General features: G+C 42.9%; 1 protein-coding gene and 1 long non-coding RNA gene across 2 annotated transcripts in view; one reads left to right on the forward strand and one right to left on the reverse strand.

Moving 5' to 3' along the window:
* The window catches only part of LOC112995740 (uncharacterized), a 147,276-nt gene that overhangs the window by 60,312 nt on the left and 59,285 nt on the right, over positions 1–27,679 (reverse strand). Inside the window, exons 2-3 of the long non-coding RNA XR_003262237.2 lie at positions 19,510–19,580; positions 14,654–14,842 (exon numbers count right to left, since the gene is read on the reverse strand). This is a non-coding gene — a long non-coding RNA (uncharacterized LOC112995740). The remainder of the gene's footprint in view (positions 1–14,653; positions 14,843–19,509; positions 19,581–27,679) is intronic.
* The window catches only part of LOC135324740 (ankyrin repeat domain-containing protein 55-like), a 52,199-nt gene continuing 37,700 nt past the window's right edge, over positions 13,181–27,679 (forward strand). Inside the window, exons 1-4 of the mRNA XM_064501607.1 lie at positions 13,181–13,726; positions 23,050–23,172; positions 25,033–25,163; positions 27,203–27,312. Coding sequence (XP_064357677.1) covers positions 13,687–13,726; positions 23,050–23,172; positions 25,033–25,163; positions 27,203–27,312 — 404 coding nt within the window. The 5' untranslated portion in view covers positions 13,181–13,686. The remainder of the gene's footprint in view (positions 13,727–23,049; positions 23,173–25,032; positions 25,164–27,202; positions 27,313–27,679) is intronic.

Genomic DNA, 27,679 nt, shown 5'->3' on the forward strand with positions numbered 1-27,679 from the left:
TTTAAATGAGTTTTCTCATTGCCATTTTATTTTTTATTTTCCCTACAGCACATCCTTTTCTCAGATTCAATAGATACAATTATTTTTTTTCTATTAGTGCCTTTTTAATATACTAGCTTAAAAACACTGCCATGTAACACTCAAGTTTACACTTTCATATACCCTGCAGGATCCTACCTCTGACCTTGGTCTCACACAGTCATTTGTCCTTCCAGGCATTCTGCTTCAAGCATCAACATGCCCTTCAGAAAAAGTCTAGTGGATAGGCCCCCCTAATTAACAAGAAGTGTTATCTAACTAATCTCATTAGACACCATAATCCTGATTAAAATGTCCAGGTGACCAACATTTAATGGGATGAGTAAAAACATAGATCCAAAGAAAATCTGGATTTTTAATTGTTCTCAAGTAATAAAATAATGCCTTTTACATCTGAGGGATCTATACAAATAGAGTTACATAAAAGGAAACAAGAGACTTCACAATATTTTTTTAGGCAACTGCACCATCTTTCATGCCTGCAGTAGCTTTTCAAATAAGTATATTATGTATTAGACAGGTATCAATAGTACATACATATTAGCTTGGCCATTATATACTGAGAAATAAAGAGAGATGTTTAGCACCCAGGAGAGAGAAATATTGACCAGAACACCAAATTAACTGAAGTGTCAACTTTTATACAACAATGAGAATTAAAGCTCGAGGAGTGTTGTATCCCATAAAACAAGCAACATACCATATCCCTGGCACCTCTTGTAGCTTTGGCTCTACTTGCTCTGCTACGAAAGGTATTATGAAGATATACTTTCTTCCACAAAGTGTGTGGCCCAGTGACACCTTGGGGTATATTTGGTCCATCTCTAATAACGAACACTGTGAAACACTGTCTTCCACACCCAAAGCAAAATGTGGCAGCAGATTGCACAGAAATGGCCTTACTGTAAGCTAGAGTTTGCTGATGTTTGCTAAGCAATTTTAAGTATGTTAAGCTTTCTAGCCTCTTTACAGTCTAAGAAAGAACTTTATCTTCTCTCCTCCCTTGAGTACCCTCCTACTACAGGAAAAGCAAACCTGCGCCAAGATACTTCATAAGCTTTTCTGCCATTATGTCAGATACTAATGACAGTTTTTGGTAATATAACCTGTGGCTGCCTTTTTAAATTTGTTTTACTAATTAATTACTGGCCTAAATTCAACACTGCCAGAACTCCATTCATTCAACAGAAGAATCTCCTAGATATATCTATCCCCCATGTTTAAGCAGCTGCTATACCTGGCCTGGCTCCTTGACCTTGTGTTCACCTAAGAAAATGATCATAGAAATATCTGTATCCCTTTCCCTCTATCACAGAATTATTTCTTCCAGGAGGGTCTTTCCATAACTTCCCTCAGTTTATCTCATTTCATGGCTCTCGGTTGTAAAAATTTGACAAAGAAAATATCCATTTGTTTCTACTGGAAGAAATCACCATTTTGCTGTTCATCACTATTACAAACTTCCACCAAACTCAGAACATCTGCACTGGCTGATGGCATAAGCCACATCAGGTAGAAGGAGCTGGGTCCAGCACCACAGTGGAATGTAGATCTCTAAGCATCACCGACAGAAATAAATAGACATAGATAGATATAAAATCAGGAATACTGCAGAGAATAACGCTCACCATTTCTGAGAGTACAAGATTACTGGGCACAACAACTTTAACCATATAATTTAGAGTGAGGTAGAAGGCAAAAGCATATATAAGTTCAATAACACAACAGATAAACTGATAAAGAATAGATCCATTGATTACAGTTATCCATGATAATCTGGACACAACTTCCAGCACAGGAAGTCTGTAAAACACTGATTGCTGGAAACTGGCAGGACATACCCGAGAATTATTTTTCTATACTCAGAAATGCTCAGTTCCTACACTTCTAAGCACCTGCTGCTGACTGTGGTTGGAGAAAGGACACAAGAGGAAATGGCCTGTTGGTACCATGAGTATGCTGGTTCCTGCAGTCTCAGTATCTTTGACGATAAAGGCCCCCAGTGCCTTTGTCATCATGTTGTATGGACCAGACCTCACAAAAGCCCTCCTCAGACAACCTGTCCTTCCATACTGGTACAGAGTCACTCGGGAGTTTTACTAATTGATCCAAGGGTGCATCTCTATGATCATGGTCTTAATTTTAGACAATTGCTCCTGCCTGTAGAGTTTCAATGGAGTGATTTCACATGGTCCCACCTGGGCTGAGTTATAAATCTGCCATGGATTAAGCAGAGCTCACCACAGCCATGGGGTGGATTGGAGAGGCTGCACAGCTGCTCCTCTTCCCTGTGACCTGAAGCATGTGCCACATGGAGGGCTAGTCTCCATCCCCCTCCCCACCATCCACCAGTAAATCTGCTCCTGGATTAAGCAAGTTCAGTATAAGGTTGTCTGTTATCTGGCTTTATTTCATACAGATCTATTTTTTCTGTGTCTGAGTCCGTTCTAATATCTTTGTTGGTGAATTTCTCTTGTAACCTATCTTAACTTCCAGCTCAAGATTGGTGTAGGCTTTACTATGTGTTCGTATAAAAATACAACGTGTGTGTGTGTGTGTGTGTGTGTGTATTGCCAAAGCTGGCAAATGACTTCAAACTATTTGCTGTTCATCTTGTTTGAGTGGTCATCTAAGGGTATTGTGTATAACGAAATTTACTTGTTAAATGCATCAGTGGAATTGTACAGCTACAGCCTTGCTTGTACAACCTCCTATAGGGACAGAGTTATCCTGGAAGAATAGCGTGTACTTGTCACTTTTGGTAAAAGCATAAGGAAACTCAGAAAAGTAGATGATGACTGATATTTTAGAATAGCAGAATAATAAAGATCAGCTGTATTCTCTCATTCATCCATACTGAGAATCATGACATTTTCCTGATTTGCAGACATGGCAGTTTCACATTCATGCAGCTGTCAAGATAACGGTGGATAACTGACAACCCCGCAAGTCATAGCGAACTAAAACTCTGAAATAGAAAAGTATTTGTAAAGGCCTTTCTTTACTATTCAAATAATTTGAATGCTAACACACAACAAATCAGGCATGCCTCTTCCTATATTTAAAAACATCTTGACCTATTCCGTAAGACTGTCTCTTTTCCAATAATTACAGTATTTGTTATATTTACTTCTACACTGCCCTATCCACCCACTGATAATTAATACCTTAGGATTTACAGACTCCCAAAGCGACTCTAATTAGGAAAGAACAAGCTAATGTGTAAAAGTATTATCATTTCAAAATAACTTGAGTCTTATGAAGTGCAGAGCAGAAGCATGCTCGAAGAACTTTAAAATGCTTCTGCCTTTAGTCAGGCACACAACAAATCAGAATCAAATTGTCTTCCAAGTCTCCGTGAGGCATAAATGGATGGGTCGGAAGGGTATTTATTTTAGTGCCTGAGTTAGGGAGAAAAAAGCCATTGCTGCCTTTGTGCGCTTCCCAGCACCTACTGCCCCTCTGTTGCTGGATACCGCAGCGCTGCCTCCAAACTCCGAATGAGCGAGACCGGGCTGCAATAGTTCGACGCAAACCAGGGACGGCAGGATCCGGCCCCGCATTGTTCCCTGAGAACAAAGGCTCGAACGCAGCGGCGCGGGCTGCCCCGAGCGCCGCGCCACGCCACGCCACGCCACGCCACGCCACGCCACGCCACGCCACGCCACGGCCGCCGCGCTGAGGCTGCAGGCGCGCACCTTCCACGTGCTGCGGGCAGCCCGGGTGCCTCCAGCACTGCCCTCCGCCAGCCTTGTTTCAGGAGGACCTGCAGGGCGGGTGTCACTGGAGCCTGTTGTTTTGCTCTGCTCAGGAAACCACATGATTTGCACCCAGCAGATGCATCGATGCTGTGCGGGGAGAGTGAGGGCAGCTGAGCTCATGCGGGCAGGTTTGCGATGTGCTCTCGTGCCGCTGTACCAAACCCACCAGCTAGCGGCACGTACAACAGGGGATCAGAAACCTAGGTGAGCAACCCGACACAGTCTGTTAGGAAAAACAGAACTAATGTGGGGTAGGGAATGCTTGCATTCTTCTGTATATGCTTCCCTGCTGTCACAGACACTTGAGAATAGACGTCTCAGCTAGGTAAAGATTTGGCAGAGAAAAACCTGAGACTCAAGAGACCTTCAGGACAAGAAAGCTGCTTCAGCACAGCCCCGGGCAGAAGCTCGCGCATGAGACGAGCGGCCCCGAGGCCCCCCAGGCGCCAGGCTCCCCGCACCCGGGCCGCATCCGCCCTGCACCGGCCGCGCTCGGCTGGGCGCCGTGGCGAGACCGCTGCCGGCCGGGAAAGGAGCATCCCTGACACCCGCCGGCCACGAGGGCACCCTGCAGCCCGGCAGCTCCGCTCAGCCCAGGGTGGGCCAGCAAAGACTGCGTTTCACTCACCGACAGTTTCTGTCGTGAAAGCTGTCCTATACCTAGAGAAAAGACACTTCCCTACCAGCTGCATGTTGAAAGAAGCTGTTTGTGTGTGTCTAGTGGGGGGTGTACATTCATTCTCACCTTTGCCTAGCTAACACTTGTTTTCACTCTTTTCCAGGAAGTATTTTACTTTAAATTTGCCTCACCAGACTGAAAAACGTTTCCCTCTCTCTGAAAATCAGCAGAGTGACAATTTTGCCAGGAAGGTCTGTGCTTATTTAATCTTTCGAGAGCCACGCCTAAGGCCCCTCCGCAGGGCGGGGAGGAAGTCTTGCGGTTTCGCGTGTCACCTGTTGTGCCACAGAGAGCTCGACACAGCGCGAAGCACTGCGCGCTTGCTGCACGCTGGGACAGGCGCTGCGACTCCTCCGAGCGGGTGCCGCCGTCGCCCAGGCGCCAGGCTAGTTACGGCCTCAGGTCAAACTGTACCAGTGCAAGGCCTGACTTGATGGCTTGGTTATGTCGTGTGGGCACGCTCCTGTATTTGGAGCTGGACAAAGCTGCACTAGTTACACAGTGGTGGCTTGCCATTGCGATCCTTTTACTATTCCCTCAGAGATCAAAGGGGAAAGCCACGGTCTTACATCCACCCTCCTTATTTGCGGTGCCAGGTATCCTTGAGCGAACCATAAAGGAACAGGTCATGCCGTTTTCTGAACAGTGGGACTGCAAGTTGTAGTTGCTAGAGGCACCTTCGGCATCTCCTCTCTTCCGCTCCTCCGTTCCCATTCCTGCATATCTACATGGAGTCAAGAAGAAACTGGCCTTTTTCAGGAGCAGTGACCTAAAATGTCAATGTCATACACAGAGATCATAGGATACTTCTGTTCATATCCTGCTGAACTCAGCCTCCTACATGAGACTGTTTGTGGAAATATTCACAGTGCTTAATCTGTGAATTATCTTCTGACGGACAATTCTGGAAGTTTCAATGACATCTGGAGATGAAAAGTTCCTCCTTTTGCTGTTTTTCCCATGTATATATATGGGATATTGTGCACAGATACTCCAAGCTGAAAAATGTTGTGTGACTGCATTAACATGGTGCTGAGCTTGAGCTAACAAAGCAGGCTTGTCTTTGTGTCGGAGCACAAATACAGCAAGCTCGTGCCTGTCCATCATATGCAGAATAAACATACACAGAGTTTTCAAGTGGTCCCAGTGAGCTTCCAGTTTCTGTTGCCAGTTAAATTATCCACATAATTTAAGGCCACACTTTGACCCACTTGGAATGGTTTTGTAATCTCAGAAAAGTCCTCTGAGATTTGAAAATTGCTTTATATAAAATCCACTTGTCAGCAGCAAACTGTGGTTTCCACTTTCTTGTTGCACACTGACTACAGAGATCACAATTAGAAATAAGCAAATATTACAACAAACATTCATTCAATCTTCTAAAAATCACATCAGTTCCGTATGCATATCTTTTGCATTTGCTTTCAAAGAATAGCTGATGAATATTATTATTATTTGTTCCACTTACAATCTGCCAGTAAACCAGAACAGCAGAGCCTACGAGACCAGGCTTGTGGCAGAACACAGATCTCCCAACTCCAAGACCATCCTAGCTCCCACAGCCACGATGTCCAGTGACTATATCACTGTCACCTGGAAGTCCTTCCTGGCCTGCTAGCCTGGTCTCTGACCCTTCTCTGGCCTTCTGAAAGCCGTCACAAGGCACCTTCACCTTGGTTTCTTTTTGTGACATTTTTATGCCTTGTCTAGGTGGACTGAAAAGCCTTGGGATCGCAACAGGGTTTCGGGATGGGTTTCGGCACTGCCTAGCATTATGAGAGCCCAGTGCTTGCTTGGCCCTCCAAGTACCACTGTGATTCCACGATAATTACAGTATCTATTGTACAGGTGGTGGGGAGGTGTCCATAAATAGGTCGTATAGGCCTGAGAACTATCTTGGCTCCATCAAAGTAATAGCAATTGCTACCGTAATCCTGAGTCCTGCTGGGTTGCAGATTTGATGTTCATTCAATGTCTATAATTGTGTAAGTCTTCAAAAGGATAACTTTGTTTTAGCCAGTGTGTTTAGTTTTGTTCTGAACTTAATTCTGCTGCTTTGGCCTACTCAGCTGCATATCTTCATATTCTGACAGTGAGTGTATGTACTGAGTACATTCAGATACCAGTTATATGTTTGCATTTCTGTGTGAGTTTCGTAGGTACAGGATTAAATTGTCTCTTCCATGTAAATATAATAATACCAGATCCTTTGTGCCCAGTTACTACTAATGCACTTGTCACCTTGCAAACCTGAAGTAAAGCTAGTAATCTAGGATGAGATATCAACAGGAGTTCTGGGTATGCAAAGAATGCAGGACTAAGCCCTTCAGGCTGGAGTTTGCAGTTTGCATGTTATAGACACCTGTTTTTTCTCAACTTTGAGGCTTAGACATACCTTTGCTATGAAATGTAAAATACTGCTAATCAAAAACTTAATAGACACTTATCTTTGATTACCCCAAACACAAAAGACAGTGATCATCAGCTCATTCATCCCACATGACATGCCTCATTGTAATCGCACTAGAGAGAGTCAGAGGAGCAGCTTTGGACACAACATTATGCAGCTGTGTTATTTACCTGTTATTTACCTGTTTATATCTGGATTAAACTGGTCATTGATAAAGTTACACAAGTAATGATTTGGCATATGTCATCGCCATTGTAGCTACTTCTGCTTTCAGCTTCCATGGTTGCTGCAGAAAAATAGGAAGTGTGGATGACCGATATCAGTATATTCTAAACATTAATGAGGAATAGAGGGAATTCTAGTGATATAATAATCCTGTGACACAATATAGAGATTCTTGCTGTTTCTACAATCAAAGCTGACTGGACTGGATACTTCACAGAATATGAAAGTGCCCAGAAGTAGGGAATGGACTAGTTTCCTTATTAACCCGTTCTTCTAGGAGCTGAATTCCCACTCAGATTTCCTGTTCAGTTGTGCTGTTGGGATTTGTTACACTGCCTAGTAATGCCATCCAAGCGGCCCATCGCACAACCTAGATTCAACCCCTGCTTATAACATGTAGTGCTTCTAGAGTCGCTGACAAATTCCTGACCAGCCTCTTTCTGTGGCTTACAGAAAAACTGTTATAGCAAACACACGAAAGCAGAATGGTGCCAATAGCCTTGAAATGAGGTTCAAGCAGCCCTCAAGTATGATTAATCCAAGTACAGTTCAAAGAGGGCTTGACCTAACTGTCCCGGCATATCACTGACACAGCAAGAGCGGGATTCCAAATGTCTGCTAGCGAAAATGGGGCGCTGGGCAGCTGCCTTCGCCTTATGCTGTGCTCGAGGGGGTGACTTTGTCCCTTCTCACTTTAACTATACACAGACACACCAGTCAGTCTTCACTTTAACTATACACAGACACACCAGTCAGTCTTTTTTTGTCATTTTGTTCCATTCTTCCTGATACTGTTCCCCAACCACCTGTAATTTCCTACCTACCTCTAAATGATTAGGTTTTCTGACTTAAGATATAGCATTCTGGAGTTTAAAAGCTAAAAATGTGTGTTAAGCTTTTCACTTTATCGATGAAAATTTACTTTCACAAAGGTTTATAGAGAGACTCTCAGAGCTTGTCATTCATGAACAGCTGATTAGTAATGCTCTGCATTGTTATATGATATCTGGAATGGGACTTCATTAATTTGCAGAGATTCTTAATGTATTGCACAATGTCAAAGATTACCTGTTTCCCACAAGTGAACTTTTCTTTCTCCGTTTAAAAGGGTCTAATAGAAAAGCAATGCAAGTTTCCCTGCTCACAGCTGCTTCTACTGGGTCCCAGAATCAAGTGTCGATCAAATCCCGCCATCTACTGGAATTCCACGGAATTGCATGGCTGCTTTACATGGTGGCTTTTCTGCAGCTACCACGAGGGTCACGATCTGAGTACTCTGGAGAAGTATCACTACACAGTTGCCTTGGTCTCCTGCAGTTCACTAGACATCCGCTGGTGAGTGCTAATTAGACACTGTGGTTACTGGGCTAGACAAACTTTTGATCTGACCTGGAAGAAAAACACCTTTTTTCCCTATGTAGGGCAAACAATAAAAAAAAGTTAAAGAAAAAAAGAAAGCAAGAGTTTGAACATAAATTTCCTCCTACCCCTGTAATACCACAAACATGACACCCACCCCAGCTCTGGCTCCATACTGTCACAGACACAGATGTGTACCTGGAACACACACCCACGTTTCCCTTGACTCTCCTGCCTTGAGCAATCTCCACACCCATCGTCTTCTGCTATTGCACAAGCATGTCTCTCTGGCCTGCTCCCCCAGGCTCTATGCACTGGCCTTACGTCCTGCCAGGGTTACTGAATGCAGTTTTAGACCTGAAAAGGCTGAAATCCTGAGGAAGTCTTTGGAGAGTAAAGAAAGCAAGCTACAGCATGGTAGGGCATGATAAACTCACTGGGATACTTCCCATTCCTCTTAAATAGGGCACAACACTCAGTCTGAGAAAAATTAAAAATTCAGTTTAGCTAATTTTAAATAGATTATCATTTGGGAAAACAATACCCAGAAAACCAGTAACTCATTAACAGCACTACTATAATTACAGGGTGGACTCTCAGGCATGATTGGCTTGTTATTATATCTGCCTCACAAAATCCTAGTGATATCTAAAACAACTGTACCATGGGAGACACCACAACCCCATTGAAGTCAAGGGCATAAACTCATATTGATTTAGCAGATGTATTTGGCCTTATAAAGAAGGGAGCAGAGTAGAATGGATGTCTTATATTTCTGTCTTATATTTCAGGTAGGAACCTCTAAGATCTAGCTGTGACTTTATTCTCCATTCTCTAGTCACTGTTTATCCATTGACATTTTAAGAGAGATTGTCTTCATTTGGGTGGATCCTGGGTCAGTCCTTTTCAGACACCACAGCTCAGTCCTTCTGTCTTGATGGGATTCTGACTTGTCCATACAAAGTCTAAGCTTGATGCTAACTTTATCACTCCCTAACACTGAGTCTTTAGTTCCACTTCCAAATCCAATCAGGAGTTAGTTTATATATGGTATCATACTTTAAATACTTTATAATCAAACTATTATAAATTGATTTTATTATGAACTGAAAATGAATGTTGATTTTATACCTTTGTTCACTTTGACTTCCACTCACTATATTATATGTTTATCAAGCAATACTGAGGCTGTAAACATTTAGGTTTGCAAAACACCAATGAAGAAAGCCAGACAAGCATTTTACTGCTGGTGTTGCTGTCTCTGTGGTGCTAGCTCCTGGGAGTGCCCTTTACGGAAGAGGGCACTGCTGTTCCAGCGCTTTGCAAAGCAGAACGAGGAGAGCATCCTTCCTCCAAAGCACTGGCATTGTCATGAGTGAAAATGGATGCAGAGCCTTGCCTACTTGCCAGTGTCCTACAAGAGCAGCAGCAGAAAAAGACCAGATGTGTAAGACAAGTCTATGTTCATGATTGCAATGTGCCACAGAGCAGGTGCTCTCAGGAGTTGTAGGCAAAGATGATATCTTAGTATCTGCATCACCAGTCTTTAGCCCTGCTCTGCACCCCTGTATATAACACTTCATTAACATCTGAATATGTCTTTCTGCCACTCCCTGTGGTCTCACCAGGAAAGCCCATGCTGCACAGGAGCACTGCCCTGTGCTCCCCGTCATGTCCTCCCAGGCAGAGGTATTTCTCTAGGTCTCAGCTGCATAGGTAGGTCAGGGGGCAGAAGGGAGATCTGCTAGTGAGAAGAGTGGGCAAGGGAAAAAAAGGAAGGCGATGTGAGGGATCACACACCCTAGAGAGGAAAGGAGATGTCAACATCCTCCCCTCTGGTTTGTGCTGCACTTCTGCTGGGGAGTGAAGTCACCACAGACTCCCAGTAAGGCCATATCAGCTGGATAGTGGGGACTAGTGGGAAGAAAACACCCTTTCCGCTCTGCCCTAGCCTTTCAGAGCTCTGCCTCCATTATTTACTGTCATGAAAATACATTTCTTGTACCAGTATCATGAGTGATTCAAACAGTGTCACGCAAGGCCAGTTGTACTACGAACTGCAGCAGGGATCCTGAGCCTGCTCTGAGCTGGCAGGCGTCAGTAATCACGCTACACGGCACTGTGAGAGACAGAGATACAGGTTCAGGTCCCCAACCCGCGCGTGCCACCAGCACAGCACTCCCACTCGCCTAATAAGCCCTGATTACACGGAGGGTTAATTACCCTACCTACCACCGAGCTCTGATGTGCAGGCAAGCACGGGCAGAAAAAAACCCTGTGCTTCTCAAGCCCAAATTCTAAATTTTATCATTTCTGCCAGCCTCTGAGCTGTGAGTTGTCTACCACGGCTGAGGCAGGCTTCTATTTACCTGGTGCTCATGTCTACATGGGCAAAAATCTAAAGCCTTGGCTTTGCTTCTTTTTTGATAGATACAGAGGACAGCTCTTGGGTGTTCTCCTGGGCAGCGCTCGAAGGGAGTGTGGCTGCAGGCAGGGGCCTGCTGGCTGAGCTCTTCTGTGGTGTCCTTTGGAAGATGCAAAGAGGAGAAAAAAAAGAAAAAAAAAGCACTGCCTGCTGGTTTATTAATTTGTGTGAATCTCCTGTTAAGGGAACAACGGGGAGAAAACACTGGAGAAAAGAGTGAGAGGTTTTTCACTTTTAAAATTTTATCTAGGAAAAACTGAAATTCATCCTGCTTCATTTTAGCTGTGTAGAAGTCAGCCCTCTACGCTAAAACAGCTAGGCGGCCATGTCTGCAGGAAAAGGAGACAGTCAGGCAGCAGCTAAATGCGATTGATTCTGGGCCCCTTGGACACCTAGGGCAGGAGGTGCTGGCTCACAAGCACAGTCTGTCCCCATAGACTGTGGACGGCTACCTCAGAGGAGGCGCCCGGCTCTCCCACGGCTGAAGACAGGTGAGCTGAGCCCTTGGGGAGTGTACACAGTGCCACAGGGAATATTCTTGTGCCCTCCACAGGACCAGCAAGCAGTCAGCTCTCCAGTGTTTCTCCCCCAGATCCCCTGGCTGTGCATCCTGCCGTGTGCCTCGTTCCTAGGCTAATGCACTACAACAGTTAGACTATAGCAGTAACATCCAAAGCCACTTGCCTTCATCACAGGAGCTGAGTGGAAGGACAGAAACTCGGTTATGGTAAAGGGCAGGTATAACTGTGAGTATTTAAATGGATAGGATTAGACAGAGCACTGTGGAGTGGCTGTCTAACTGCGTATAACCCATGCTGCAATAGTACCCAGGGTCAGAAGCCCTTTGTACACAGAGGACAAAGGACCTCTTGTCAGATGTAGGAAGTGAAGGCCACTTTCAAGAGTCTTTTCGAGATCATCTGGGGGTGATAACTTGCAATTTGAAGTGCCTGACCACATACAGACTCCACGTGAGGGTATCTCCAGCTCCAGTCCCTCCCCATGCAGGAAGCAGCAGTGGCAGCTCTTGAGCAAAGCCAAGGTATTAGGCTAGGTGGACTGTCCCATAAGCTGGGGGAAAGCCAGAGTCACCAGCTGAACCACCCTAATGGTGAAGAGCTGACAGTTAGCAGCTGACTGTCTGCAAAACTAATATTCTGCTCCTGGATCTGTGCACAGACAGCACTTACCGCATGGTGGATCCTTCCTCAGTATAAAAATGCTTGAGATGAGCCAAAATACAAACAAGTCAGCAGTAAAGAAAAGAAAGAAAATCAGTGTCTATCACCACAGTCCGACTACAGGCTGGGTAGAGCTTTCCTCGGTTAAGGACCCTTGACTAGATCACACTTACATTTTAGAGAATTTCAGCTCTGGTCTTCAGTTTCAAGGCTGTATAAGGCTGTACTTGCCTGGACCGTTCTGTTTTCTTTCTAAACAGATCACTTGGATTTAGATTCAAAAGTGGGTTTGGGGGATGTGAATCAGCTCCAGAATTCAACTCCTAAATTTATATATCTACAATGTCTATATGTAAGTTGTTTTTCTAAGCTTCCATTGTAGTCAGTGGAATCAGTCAATACAGCAGAACAAAATCAATACAGTAAATAAAGTCTAGGTTGACCAAGTTTAGGCATAACTCTAGGGTAGGCCCTATCTGCACCCTTGGGCCAAAACTGCTTTGCCTGTCTTAATTTTCATCTATTAGTTTGCCTTATCCACCTGTAGTGATGTGTCTCTTTCAATGCACCAGGGCTAAGTAAACTTTTTATATCCTTCCCATCCACCAGACCCCAGACAGTGCTGGTGATCCACTTCTCCAAGTAAATTCCAAGTCAGCCCATTTATTGTTACTTCTGCCATGGAAACATTTCAAAAAAAAGCAAAGCTAGCCAGGGTCCCCTCCCCTTCATAGCACACAGACCAAGTTCCCAACTTAGGAAGGCAGAGGCCAGTCTAAAAAGCAGCCAGCAGATGTGGGTCTCCTGTTGGTTTGATTGACACACAGGGTTTGGAGCATACACTGTGAATTATTAAACCTGTTACACAGTGTTGTTGAAGCCACCACTATCCACTTCAAGCACGATAACGTGCTCTGAGTTATTGACAACTATCCCTTCATAAACCCTGTACATTATCTACTTGTAATTGCTTGTTAATATATTAAGGTAGTAATGGTTTGCTTATTTATATTCTCCATCCAGGAGATAAATGAGTAAATAGCTAATTTCTGAAAGCCTCATTTGAATAATCAGCCTCAGACATACGGCATATGCATAGTGATACAAGCACCTTCTACAACAACGTTGTCTGCCGGCGCAGCACATGCCGCTCGGCTCGCGGGGAGGACATCTGTACCCGAACTGTGCCGGCAGCTCTGCACATGCTCCGTGCGCCGCAGCGAAAGCCCATTCACCCGCCGAGGCTTGTTTGTCTACGGGCAGCACTCTGCTGCTGCTGCTGGATGATCCGCAGCATCTTTCAGAGCTGCTCAAAGGCAATCTGATTCTCCGAAGCTAAGACGTTTTTCACCAGCTCCGCTAGGCTTCCAGAGACGTCATTTTAAGAGGGACCATAACAAACAAAATATACCATTCCCACTGTGCCAGTGACAGTGACCTTGCCTTGACAACAACCTGCAGCCGTAAAGCGAGTTTAATTCTCTGACAAGAAGATTGGCGACAGCTATCATTGAATATATTGTTTACTGTAATATATGGCATTCTTCCCTGGAAACCCTGGAAATGGTATTTGTCTGGTCTGCTTGTAAATAATGAGATAGACTACAATGGATTTCAGTTCCTCATCAGTGTTTGATCAGCACAAAGGTAAGTCACTTGCTACTAATTTCAAAATCCTCTGGTCCTCCCATGCCTGCCATGCAAATGTACTAAGATTACTTGGCAGAATTAATGACTGGAAATATTGGAAAAGGTCAGGTCTGATGGAGACTTATGTTGGTTCCACATGAGGGACTTTCAGCAATTTTAGAGATGAGTATTTCAGCCTATTACTACGGTTATTTTTAAAAATAGAATATTCCAGCAGAATAGTAACAGCAGTTGATTGTTTTTGTGCTTAGTATTGAGAGATGTACATGTATATTTATTATGATGTATATTTGTGTTTTTATGGATATATAACAATTGCAACATTAGCAGGCAGAACCAATTAAAATGGAGTGAAAATTTATGAAAAGCTGATTTTCACAAGTCTACTAGTTCAGATATGTTGAAAGGAATAGATGCTGACAAGTGATTGACTTTGCTTCAGTAAATCTTAGCTATACTAGGTAACTATTGCCATATCTATGAATTTAAGATATCTTAAAAAGCCCCAAAATGAAGATTTTCTACATGTTTAGGTTGCTATGGAAATACAAATATCTCTTTTTTGCCTATTTTTAAGTTAAATGGTTGAATTTCCTGTCTTTAGTTGCCTATACCTGTCTTTACCTCTTATGACTTAATCCACTATAAAGGATGTAGATGTATTCCTTTTATGTTCTCAAAGCAGGAAATAGTCCTTGCTTGACTACCCCATTGCAGCAGATTTCTCTTTAAGTCAGCTTGCAAAATAATTTGTGTACAGGGGCCACAGTTTTCCATGCACACCTGCAAAGTGTCCTAGCTGGTACCGCCAAGATGACCCCAAAACAAAGGTGCTGGCTTTACAAAAAGACAAAGGGCAGAAGTCAGTCAAGGGCAAGACAGATGCTGCCGTGCCCTTGGGTGTCTGGTTCCCACAAGCTGTACCTTTGTGCTTGGCGCCTGTGGTCCATTGGCCTCATAAAGGGGAGGTGAGCAGCCAGCAGACAGGTGACGGTTTTTGCTAGGCACCAGCCTGTGCCTGAAGCTTTGGCCCATGCTCGAACACAGGCACTGTCAGCACAGCTGTGACCGAGAGCCTCCGCTCGCTTGGGGTCCCAAGTCACAAATCTCCTCCTGAAATGAAGCAGTCGTTAGTTGATCTTGTGGCTCACATAGCATGGCCAGCTGGCCAAGCATCTGCCCCCTGCCCAAGCGGACGTATTTTCTCCCAAGTGGACAGGGTCCAATCTACATCCACAGAAGGATAGAAAATGCTATGAGCTGCAGATTCTCTGTTTGCCTCCCTTTCACCCCCAAGTAAATACACTCCATGTAAAGCAGCAGACTTATGTCTACCTTTCCTCCCTGCTCCCACAACAGTCCCCAAGGCCCGAAGCAAGTCCTGAGAGTACTGGTGTGTTCCAGCCCAACAAGGACCCCTCCCTGAGCAGCTGAAGAAGGACAGGGAGCCATCAAGCAAAACTGAAGATAATATAAAACAGTGACAAGAGACAAAAATACTACCAGCAAGGATAAAGGAGGGAGGGAAGTGTAAGAGGAGAAGGGGAATGTGTATTGCAGAAATAGAGATGAGTTCTCCCAGGTCACGTGCGAATGAAGGAAGGAATATTTTCCCTGGAAAAACATTGAGGCACAGGGCTGAGCAAGCTTCTGCATCTCCTAACAGCCATTCCTAGACTCTTCTTTTGCAGCCACTAAGAATATGCTCTGTGCCACATGCCCACCCAGCAGTGCTCAAACTGGAGAGGGAAGGAAGACATCCTGCACCTTCAGTGCTGTTGGGGTGGCCAACAGGGAGCTGATGGAAGTAGAGCAAGAGATGAGGCTGGTAAATGGCCAGGACTGGGGAAGGGCCAGTAGAGAGAAGCCTCCAGCCAGAAAGGGGAGCAGACAGCAATGCAAGAAACCATTGATCCAAACTACATTATCTGGATAGAAGTGAGTGAGCTGCAAGACAGCAGCATCTCCCAGAAGCTCCCCTTGCTCCTATTCTGCATCCCTCCTCCAGCCAGGCCACTCTCTGAACTGACCCTGTCCCTATTCCCATCCAGCATCTTCTCCCAGCCCCATGTCACACTCCACACACAGCATTTCCCAGCAAGGGAGTTGCCTTAGGATAAATTCACCGTTCCCCACCTCCACCCCCCAGCAAGAACTGCTGGGTCATTAGATGATTTGTGATTCACTGGTTGTTTTCCCTGCTAGCCACGTGGGAGGTGGAAGGGGAGAAGAAGCAGGCAACACACAGTAAGGGGACTGAACTGAATCCATTAATCATCAGGCAAAGAAAGCTCTGTTCAAAATTTACAGTGCATGGTGGCATATTAATGCCCTGGCACTTTACTGCTTTAAGCGAGGAGAGGTTTGTAGCAAGGAGAGTGGGAATATTTTTCATTGGTCTGATTCATAAAAATGGAAGAATGCAGGTATGCTTTCAGACACACCAGATCAATATCTGCTGGTCCAATGAAATAATTCATCTTTCCCTACAAATCCTTAGTCCCTCCCACCTATCAGAAAACTACTCCCAGCTACAGGTTACAAAAAGAGCATTTCAGGCTTGAAAATTATACTGTCTCTTTGTAACATTTGCTATTATATTGCTCTTTAATACCTTATATTACTTATAAATAGTAATAGCTGCAGTGATGTGGGACTTCCAGAAGCCCAAGCAAGATCAGATCCACCTCCTTGCCTAATAACACTTGGTGCCGTTTAAATGCATGCTGTGCCTGGCTTCAGATGTTTACCATTTAAACAGAGAAGCTGGACAAAGGACTGGATTGATGCATTCCTATTCACACATAGGGATTATCATTTTGTTAAGTAATCAATAAATCCATGATGTTAGAGAGCTAGCTATAATTTCCAAAATCTGCACTCATCCACCTCTGGCTGTCCCTTGACACTGATGTGCTCTTGCTGCCAGGCCAGGGAGATGCTTACAATTCGTGAAGCAGGTTATCACTGCACAGACACAGAGAGGGGCACATTCAATTACTTCAGGCGTCAAAGAGCTGGGGGAAGTGGCTGTTAATTGCATTCAGCGGATGCAAAGCTTTGTTGCCAGTTGTAAACCACTGCAAAGTGAGACTGCCATGGCACACTTCAGTCTCTGCCAAGGATTCATCATCTGTAAATGAGAACAGACAGCACCTTCTCGCTGAAATTAAATAAACTGTCTAGTATTGTGTCCTGCTGATAAGCTGTAGGAAATCGCATACAGCATTCACCTAATGGGGGAGACAAGAGGGTACACTCATTTGTGTGAAAGGGGGCAGTCCGTTATACAATTAAATATTTCTTTTCTACAGTGAACATAAACTACTCTGACATCCAGCTTTCTGTTCTCAAAACTCATGAACGCTAGTAACATCTAAACCTCTCATTGTCAAGACCATGCACACCGAACTGCAGCAGTTTTGATCTTAACAGAATGTCGTAGAAATTATGCACTTACATACATATAACATGCACTTTATAAAACAACAGATCAGCCAGCATTGCAAATGGTGTAAACTAAAACATATTCTTCATATGAGAGTCATGGAAGTGTTAATGACATAAGTACTAATTTCACTGTCTGAATCCTGTGATCATTCTTTATGTTGATTTATATTGGTTTATTTTAATATACCTCCTTTCAGACCAAAAGATTATTATTCTAAATGGCAGAAATGATGTGTTTTGGAAACACTGCAGTTTATTTCAGGTATATTGGCTTTTAACTTTCATTCTTTCTGAGCATTTAATGACAAAAGAAAATGTCACAAATCCGTATGTCCTTTGGTCTTTGCTTACTACGACTCTTCCAGATCCTTCTATGCCACTGGTGTACCATACACAGGCTGTTAGCTGTACCTTCTGCCTTCCTGAAGCTGACTGACAGCTTCCTTTCACCAGAGGCAAGTAATTTTCTGAAATAAGATCTAAAATGAATGTATCTGAAACAGCCCCAGTGCTCACTGGCATCTACAGAACTGCAGGACAAGAAGTCGAGTAACAGAGGGCCAGGCGTTCGGCTGCTTGCAGCCCCTTATCCCGCCTGAGGCCAGTGCCCCACCAGCAGCCGAGCTCCCCAGGTGGGTAAGCTCAGAGCCACGAGTGCTCAGCACCTCACTGCTGACTTCGTCACGCTGCCCACTCTCCGATCCACTCCTCTGCTGCCCAGGAAGGTGTCTGCAAAAAGAAGTGATCGATGAGCATCCCAGCCAGGCCCCTTTCCTGGTCACTGTCAGCTGGAGGAGGGTAAAGTGGAAGATACTATGACACCTGGAGCCAAGCACAGCCTGTGCAAACGATGTCATTTACCAACCCTCTTGGCATTCCCCGTTCCCTGTCACATTAAGCATCAGGGGATCATGCATCTGTATTCTTCCTTTTCCCTCACCCAGAGCCACCCATCCACGCAGCTCACGTTAAAGCAATCCTGGCCCTTGAAATCAGGTCACCCTACAAAAATGGAATTAGTGGCAGATCATACTATGTCAGATGCACAATACAGGGACCCCTCAAGCCCTCCTGGCCCAGGGCCCCCCACCAGCAGAGTAACAGCCTGGCCCGCCTGCCTCTCCTCACTCTGCCGGCTAGGACTCATGCATGGGGAAGTGTGAATCCTGGACGTGGCTTTCTGCCACTGAGCCTTAACAGGAAGAGAGACCATGTTCTGAGGGAGCAGGCACAGGAAAGCTGATTCACTCATTCACTCATTCACTCATTCAAAGTTTTGCTTCCTCTCCTAGTCCTGCAAGGCAATTGGTCTAGGGAAAACAGATTTAGCTTAGGATAGGTAAAGGCACAGGGGAGGAGGTGTTTAGGTTTTAGTTCAAATGAAAAAGGGTGGAGGGAGTCAGTGACCCCATGCAGGTGTGCATCCATGTTCTGATCTTCCTGCCCTCTTGGCCCCTGGGTAAGCAAATGCTCTGCTCACGAGATGGATAATTTCTTTTTCTGGCTGGATTGCTCTACTTTTGACTCATGGCAGAAAAATTTAACAGTACTTACAATGCTAAAGAGCAAAAAGTATAAAATCTGCATGTACAAAGCATAAAACGAGGTGAGGGTCTCTCTGATCCCTTATATATCCCAACACATCTAATGATTTCCTTCCCTCCCCAGCAATACCTTCACCATTCCATTCCTATATAATGACAACCACAGATAGCTGCAAGAGCTGCTTTATCAGAGCTCGTGACTGATATCTCCTGGGTGCCTGCAGAGCAGAACTGACCAAGAAAGAGCAATGCAAGCTTGAAATCTCTGCCTTGTCTCTTGGCCTTCCACCCAGCCCCTAGTACATCCCTCTTCAAGTAAGCGATTAGTTAACTTGAACTTGCTTTGAACCCATCTCTGCTGAGTTTACCTGTTGTGAGAGCAGTTTGCAGATTTGGCATGATATAGAAATCTGATTAATGGGCCCTGTGGTAAATCTAGTTCTTTTTTAATATACTAGTCACTGATGATGACCCCCAAGAGGTAACAGCTCTTAGTCTCCCCTGATCCAAGCAGCCTGAACAGCCCCCATGTCAAGCATCTGTGCCAAATGACCAGTTCTCTGAGCGATATACTCCCCGCTATAACAGATGTCAAGTCTACATTTTTGGTTTACAAATTTTAACAAATGTGCAATTTAAAAGACTAATTAGAACAAAAAAGAAATGGAATTCACTTCAGCTGAATAGTGAAGGAATAGAAATCTGTGTATTGGTGAAGGCAGATTTAATATCAGCTTCCTAATTTTCCCAAGCCTATAATCACAGCTCCAGATTTGACAGACTAACCTTTCCCAAGGCGAGAGTTGATTCTGTCTCCATGGTAGCCAAGTTTTAAAGCAGAGAATGATGATTGTGTCCTAGGGAGAGAAAGTCATATGTGTGGAATTACGCTGGATTGTAAATCATAGTGTGGAACTAATGCGAATTCAGCTACAACACCATATAATCACAAACATGAATAGTACAGCAAATACTTAAAGATAATCTTTAAAGAACTTTTATCATTCAAAAAACTAGACAACAATTCTTAATATAATTTACATCAATGTATTAATAATAATATTAATATATGATTAGAGAAAAGATTTTTTATTAACTCTTTTCAAACTCTCTTTAAAATATTTTTTTTGCTGCACAGCTTACATATTTATGCTATCCCCAGATGACATAAGGAAAAGTCACCAGTCACTCAGTTTGTCTTTCCTTTGATTAACTCTCTAGTGTGATTTAGGCACCACTTTTAATTTTCCTCTGTTAACAAGGTAGTGCAGTGGCTGGACAAATCTTATACTCTCTAGCTCTGATCCTCAGCTGCACTAATGGGCTTTAAAGTGACTAGGCTTACTATAGTTACATTTCTTTTTGAGTTAAGGGAGCTCAGAAACAGCTGTTTTTTAAATTAAAGATGGGACTGTAGCTGACCAACACTACATACCTAGAACATTTTACCATGACGTCAGGTTTGAGCCTACACAAAAATCAACTCTTTTGACTCATGGAGTTAATACTCCACTTGAAGCCAAAGGAGGTGTAGATGAGCATAAGCAGTCTGGAAGAAAGGATGTTGCAAGCAACGAGATAAACTGTGAACACAGAAAAAGGATCTCACTCATTTCTCTACTAACAAAAATCTGAACAGTGTTGAAGAACAGCTTCTGAAAGGCAGGCTCAAGCAGGCTTTCCTTCCAGTGTAAGGGCCTCATATGCTAATTACCTGTGTTTAAAATTCGCTAGATAGAAGGTCATAAAAATAATGCATCTTCAATCACTGTGCAGTAAAAGATAAAGGATAATAAAGGAAGCACCCTGCTCCACAGAGATTGTATCTCTATGACTCACAGAGTAGAAAAAAGATTGAAAAGTAGGTTCAGAATCCCAACCAAGAAAGTATAACTGAAGCTTGACAATTAATCATTTTGACTTCTAAGAAATGTTTCTAAATATAAAATGCCATATAGAAGTAGACATACAAGTGTATTTAGTAAGGAAAGAGCCTAATGAGCAACATTAACACGTACAAATTGTCACTGGTTGCTGAGTGCCCAGTAGAGCTCCTAAAACACCCAGAAATATCTTTTTGCCATAAATTAATCATGTTCAGTTAAAGGTGTGTTTAGTTTTCAGTGCCTCTGGAGCTGATTCAGTGTGGCTTAGATCAAACTATTGGGCTTCTCCAGACATTTCCGCTTTGTCTGCCTCATAGTGGGGTTAGGTGCCTACAAAGGTAATTAGATGCCTTTGTCTTCTCTGTGAGTCTAGCCAGTAATAGCCACATATGTGTTTGTGAATACTGGATTTGAATATATAAATACATATTAAACATAGCACTAGAGATGCCCATACCTAATTCTGAAAACTGAGTTCTTTTTTATTGATATCAGTTCATAATCTCACCAAAAATCAATGACATTTATTTCATGCATATTCCTGTATGTGACCATGCCTTTCTGTCATTTGCTTTTTCTCTTGTATAGCAATGCTTTTAACTCAGTCTAGGGGGCCAATGAAAATACCACATAGGCACAGATTTGCTGGGGGCTTTAGGGGACTGAATGTGGCTGTGCATGCCTCCCCACTTTAGACTCGGCCTGCATCTATCCTTTGCACAGATCTCATAATTTCTGCTCTGCTTTCTGTTTCAGATTTTCCCTGAAAACTCCTCTGGATCTGAGGAATAAGGTGGTTTTATAATAGTGTTTGGGTCTAAGATATATCATTAAGAATGCAATTTTTTTCTTTTAAACAGCTTTAGCTATTACTAGTTCTTGGGCTTATTTGCCCATAGCTTTTGCTCAGCCATCACTACTACACAATGTACAGAAGTGCGCCCTCACGATCCACTAATGACAATTCTGTTGACAATTACCACTGCTTTCTGTGAAAAATGTATTCAAAGAAAGTAGAGTGCTTTCTTTAGACAACCATTGGCTGGTTTTATGAACTGAGTACGGCTTACTGCTCAGGGCATACCACTGAATGGAAAGAACTTAAGGTTGTATGAAATCCAGTGCAGGAGTGAGAAACTTCACCAAGCAGCCTGACTCTCCAGGCCTGTAAAATCAGACTCTAGTATCAGCATTTTGGAAACAGAAACAAAACATTCCGAAAGCTGAGCAAAATTGAAATGCCACATTTTTGTGTTTGAAGCTCATTGCTGGTTACTATAATGGCCCAAATAAATGCTCTAGTTGGTGTAAAATAATTGATATAAAGTTCACAGTGATGGGATTCCAGTAGAGTTTTATATTAATAGTTTCACTCTATCTGTGTAAGTAAACTTTCCGAGCAACCAGAATTATACTCTTTCCTGTAAAATCACACAAGAAATATGCTTCAGTGCAAATTTTTTCCTTCCCTTTAAGCTAACATTAAATTGTGCAAAGCATTGCAACACAGAGAAATAATACCTTGCTTTTGGGTAGTGCCTTGTAACAGATGATCTCATTGTGGTTTTACAGATTTCCACATCTCTCATTTCCACATCTCTCAACATCATGGAGCTTACTAGATTGGCTTCCGTAGATCACTTTGCACCACTGGAGTATAAAAAAATGACCTCAAAGATGAGAGAATTTCCTTGCCCCAGAGAATTAGCCACTAATAGAAAACTGGTAGTGGTAGTTGTAATGCTTCCTTGCCCATGCATCCACTCTCTTTCCTCAAGATACCTCACTAAAAAGTGCATTAATATGTATTCCAGTTGACCAACCGTCCCCACTGGACATAGGTTATCTCTGCTTTAAATAAGCTCTTTTGCAATACTGCATCCTGTTAAGTGCCAAAGAAAAACCTTTCCTGGGTTCCTGCCAGCAGCTCACCCTTCCTTTTTTCAGGTATTGTTAGCACTCAGAACCGCCAGAAGTTCGTTTTTCCGAGAAGAGAATTCCTCTGATTGCCTCAGAGGAAGGAAGTAAAAAATCTCAGTCTTTCAACTGATGCAGGGATAAAACAGAAACTGAAAATACTTCTGTCTTTATGTTATCCTATCTCATAGAAGTGTAGCCATTAATATTATGAGACAGTTCAGTTGTTTATTGTTTCTCAATTCATGTTCCGCTACTGTTAGTATGATTTCTTATAAGGCGTTGACTCTTTCAAGAGGTTTTCTTATGTCACTCATTGTCTATGTCTGACAGTTTTTGGAAGAATTTAGTGCCAAAGAACAAGCTTCAGATGACTAATGAAAAGCACAATGCTGTTTGGATATACTTTGTTCCACCTCAAGTTATACAGTCACACAGACTCAGTGAAATACATATCACTGCTTTCACTATTAATCATTTGTACCTGATCTCCACCTACTCACAGACATACTCCTCCCTGTAGGTGATGCAGCAGAAGAGATTGACTTAACCGTGGTTTACCAAGCAGCAGCTAACGGCGATGTGAACACCCTGACTGCAGTGATTCGAGAAGATCCTTCCATCCTGGAATGCTGTGACAGCGAGGGTAAATGAGGGCCGAGCTCAGTCTCAGGGGATTCATTGCTTCAGATTGCAATTAAATCGTAACCTTTTTCCATTTTTTATCCTGATTTTCATGTTCAGCAAATTGTATATAGTAGCAAAAGTGGGAAATTTGAGTTATTCTTTGGAACATCCACTGGATACACACTTTGGATACTTCTTTCCCCTTGTATTTATACGATCTTTTATTCAGCTACAAGATGATTTGATATAATCAGACAGTACTATACCATGAGTCTATGTTATCTTCTTTCAGGGGGATACTGCTGTCATTTCAGGGAAGAAAGAAAAACCTTTTTATCAAAGCCAAATGCTGTACATTCTGGGCATCTCTAGAGTAGAGAGTTCCAGTCATTTGTGCTTAAAGTGTGTGTGCACAGACACAAACAGATTTGAAAGAATTTGCCATGTAATTGTTTGCCAAAGAGATGACTGCACGTTGCAACGGACTCAGTGGTCTCTCTTATCATTGAGACTGCCTTCCTTTTCTTTTTGTACTCAGGTTACTGTCTTGCACTATCACAAAATGCTGTCCATTTGCTGGCTTTTATATGCATCTATTTCCCAAGTAATTAGAAACACAGATCTCTGAAAGCTTCACTCAAGAAATACTTTGTTTATTCAGCAGTATTTTTATTGCGGTTTCTTTTTACAGGATCCATATGAACACTGTATATTCTAATCTTTACCAACTTTTACCAGGTTACCAATTTTTCCTGCACCTAATTTTGACATCCTAACTGTTATGCTCACAATGTTTTTGTCAGTGGAGAAAATGAGCACCCAATCAAGCTGACACCTTCTCAGTCTTTCAGATCTTTAATGGGAGAGGGATTGGACTGGATATAAAAGGCAGTGGTTGGAGATAGACTGATCAGTAAATAGAAGTATTGCAACTCCAGAATAAAGCTGGTTACATAGTTGTACATACAAATGTAACCAAGACCACTCTTGAAGAACAAAATACATGGCCATATTCTGCACATATGGCAGAGTCTGCATAACTTAAGCTTGAGTAGTGCATATTTGCTTAGCACTCTCATTGACTGCAATAAGATTAATTATTCTTAAGTTGGGTTTTATTGCAAATTACAGTTTCTAATATTCAGGTTAATTCCCAAGTTAGTCATTTTAAATCACTTTGTCATATTCTGCTGGAAAATCTCTTGCTATTATTTAGCAGTTAACAGAATAGAAGGAAGAGGAAGCAATTAAAAGATAGCATAATACTTCACGACAAAATCTGAATATTAAGTCTGAATGTAGCTTTCATAGTTTATCCAGCACAAAAATGGTTTTCAGAATATAAAGTAAGTTCTGAAGACAGCAGAAGAGAAAATGTTCTAGAGCAAAGGCAAATCTTCAAAAGAATTTGTTGCCTACATAAAACATCATCTCAAACATACACCCCTCTGCATGGCATAGGGCTTGGTTTCACACATCTTTTGAATACAGAGAGACAGCATGAAGCTGGGGTTTGAAAAATGTAGCCAAGCACTTGACTACTCTTCACTTTGAAGAATATCAGCCTCCAAAATGGTATACAAAGCCTATAGTTCATGTTCAGAGGTTGTCAGCAGAAAAATAATTTTCCCTCCAAAAGCAGAGTTAATGAGATGAGACTTTTGCTAATGAAGTCATGTTCTTTTTAAAATCAATGGTCATCTAGTTGGCGTAGGAGTTACTTCCTGCCTGAAAAAAAACTGAGTACAGCTGTTGGACAGTTGTCAAAGAAACAATTTGTTAATTTATTGATACAAAATTTAACAAATAAGAAAATATCTTTATCTTGTGCCTTTAACAAAACAAAGATTGTAAGAGAATATCCTGCTTTCTTCCCCAGGTTGCACACCTTTGATGCATGCTGTGTCAGGACGCCAGGTCGATACAGTGAAGCTTCTATTGAAGATGGGAGCAAATATTAATACTCAAGATGCTTGTGGACGTACCAGTTTATCTCTGGCAACGTATCTGGTATGAAGACTTGGGCAAGGAGGATGGAAAGATAGATGAAGGGAAGAAATGTATAGAGCAAATAGGATTGCTGTTCATACTACAGCAGGAAAAAAAGTACAAAACATGGTTCTAGACAACAGTGAAATTTTAACCTCTGCTATAAACCAAGGCAGGGAGCAATGATTCTAAGAAAATGATCACGACTCCTTTCAGCGTCCTTCCTCCTGTGGGTTACACAAATCAGTGCATGGTATGGGGATCTTACTAGACCTAGGGGCCTAGGAAAGCTACTGGTTTCCTGTGCACTGGAAAAGGACTTTAAGTCCTCTCCTGTCTTCCTATATGCAGATTAATTTTTCCCCTCCCACTTTCAGCATCAGATTTTTGTGCTCCAGGGATGCTATTCCTATCTCAACTTTTGGAGGACCAGCAGGCATGTTTTCCTCCATGCCACATAAGCCAGGGCATTACTTTTCCTTTCACTATAGCACTGGACTCAGCTGGCCGAGTCAAGAGCTGAAGTTCAAGTTGCTAAGGGTGCCAGTGCAGACATTTGGATCATAAGTGATCCAGTCCCCTGATCAATCCACATGCCAGCAACAATAGGGGAAGAGATCCCACAGCAGATTTTGGGAAGGGAGACGTGGTGCTCTCTGTCTGATGCACACAGAGGTGATCCTCTTCTCCTTAGTCTTCTACTCCTCAGTGGAAGTCATTCCACTCAGGGACAGGATGGGACCAGGTTAACGAGGAAGAGGGGTTGACCATGGCCTTTCTTTATTAGCTGGAAAGAAGGGAGGAAGCACTGTTTACCCATGTGCATGGTATGAGTTATTGCTGGATAATCACCAGTCCATTTAGATGGATAAAGTGGTAGCCTACTTAAATCAGATCCCTTACATCTAGTTTATTCCTGTGTATTCAGGACAAAAACAATGCTTCAGCTCAGCTATGAGACATTCAGCCAGAAAATAAGCGTAGATGGTAACAAAGCAGGCAGTTTCATCCAATGCAAAGAGCATGCCCCACTTACTTGAGAACAAACATTTCCTTTGCCAGATATTTTCAAAAAATCCCACAATCAGTGTCATGCTGCTTTTTTCCTTCCTCTTCTCCCAGAGGGGAAAAAATATTCTCTGGAAAAAAAGAAATGACTGGAAAAGATTTTAGCCACCCAGGCTTCAAAGTTTCCATTTCTGTTTTTATGATGGATGTAATCTGAGGTCTACAGAGCATTTGGCTGTGATGTCTGTGTAGAGAATTGAATTCAGCAGGATTCTGTATTCACAGTTGGATGCAGAACTCAGTCATCTTATAATGCCACTGGGAGCAGCAACAAGCATGTTCTAGCTCCCTCATCCCACCCTGTTTCCTTATAAATGCTGGTGGTACCAATCTGACTTGGGTTGTACAGGAGGGAGTGTTCTTTATAGATTGCTCCCAGAGGTTCAAGCAAAAAGCTTAAACACATGCTTGACTTCCCTGGGACCAGATTGTTTACTTGCCTTTTAGTTCGGGTGATCAATAGAAGGTTTTATTCCAAGAGCCATCCCATCTGTTTTGGTGCTGTTTTCAGCCTAACATTTTCACTGATTCAGACTTCTGCAACAAAGTTTAAAAGACCCCATTCTAAGGCTTTTTAGTATTGATTTGCCATCTGTGCTAAATTCTCATAAAAGAAACTGGATTAAGTGCTCATGTTCTTGGTTTAGCCTGGCATAATAAAATCCACATGCAGGAATATATGTGGCATTTGCCAGTGATAAAGGAATTAGCAGGTTTTTAATCACTGTTTACTCCTTGTCACAGCTGCAGAAAAGCCTGAATGCAGTGTAAATAAAACACCTTATCACAAAAATGAAAGGGTGAGCCAGTCTGAGACTCACACTCCAAAGGGGAACCACTCTTGGTGCCAAGAGACCTATTCTGGGGAAACGAAAGGCCAGTTCCTCAGGTGGTAGGAATGGCTATAATCCCACATTGAAGTCAGACACACCAAGCAAAGATCTGGTCTGATGTGTTTTACTTTTTTCTTTGACATGTCATTTCTTTTTTAGGGCTGGCTGGAAGGCTGTGTCAGCCTGCTCAGAAATGGTGCTAAACAGAACATACCTGACAAAAATGGAAGGTTGCCACTACATGCTGCTACCGCAGAGCCTGATGTGAGGTATGTCCCAGGCTCCAACAGTGTTTGATGGTTCAATATCAACAGATAGTCAATGAAAGAATTTACCTGGCACCAAAGGCAGCACAGGCCAAGAAGCTGTGACAGTTACACTTGCAACTTGTTCTTTTGCTTAGCATATCATATCATAAGGAGGTAGAGAGGAGGAAAAGCTTTGTACAATACTTCTATAACACAGATATATGGCCAAGCAAGGTGAGGAGCCTGATTTAAGATCTCAACAGCAGGAGAAAAAAAAATTATAATAGAAGTTGAAACTCTGGATTTCCCTTGACCAAGTACCCTTTTGCCAGTTCCCCCCAAGAAATATTACAGAAAGCTCTTTCTCTGGGTATCTCCTCTGAGTATC

The sequence above is a fragment of the Dromaius novaehollandiae genome, chromosome Z, assembly GCF_036370855.1.
Source record: "Dromaius novaehollandiae isolate bDroNov1 chromosome Z, bDroNov1.hap1, whole genome shotgun sequence".
In the NCBI taxonomy this organism is placed as follows: domain Eukaryota; kingdom Metazoa; phylum Chordata; class Aves; order Casuariiformes; family Dromaiidae; genus Dromaius; species Dromaius novaehollandiae.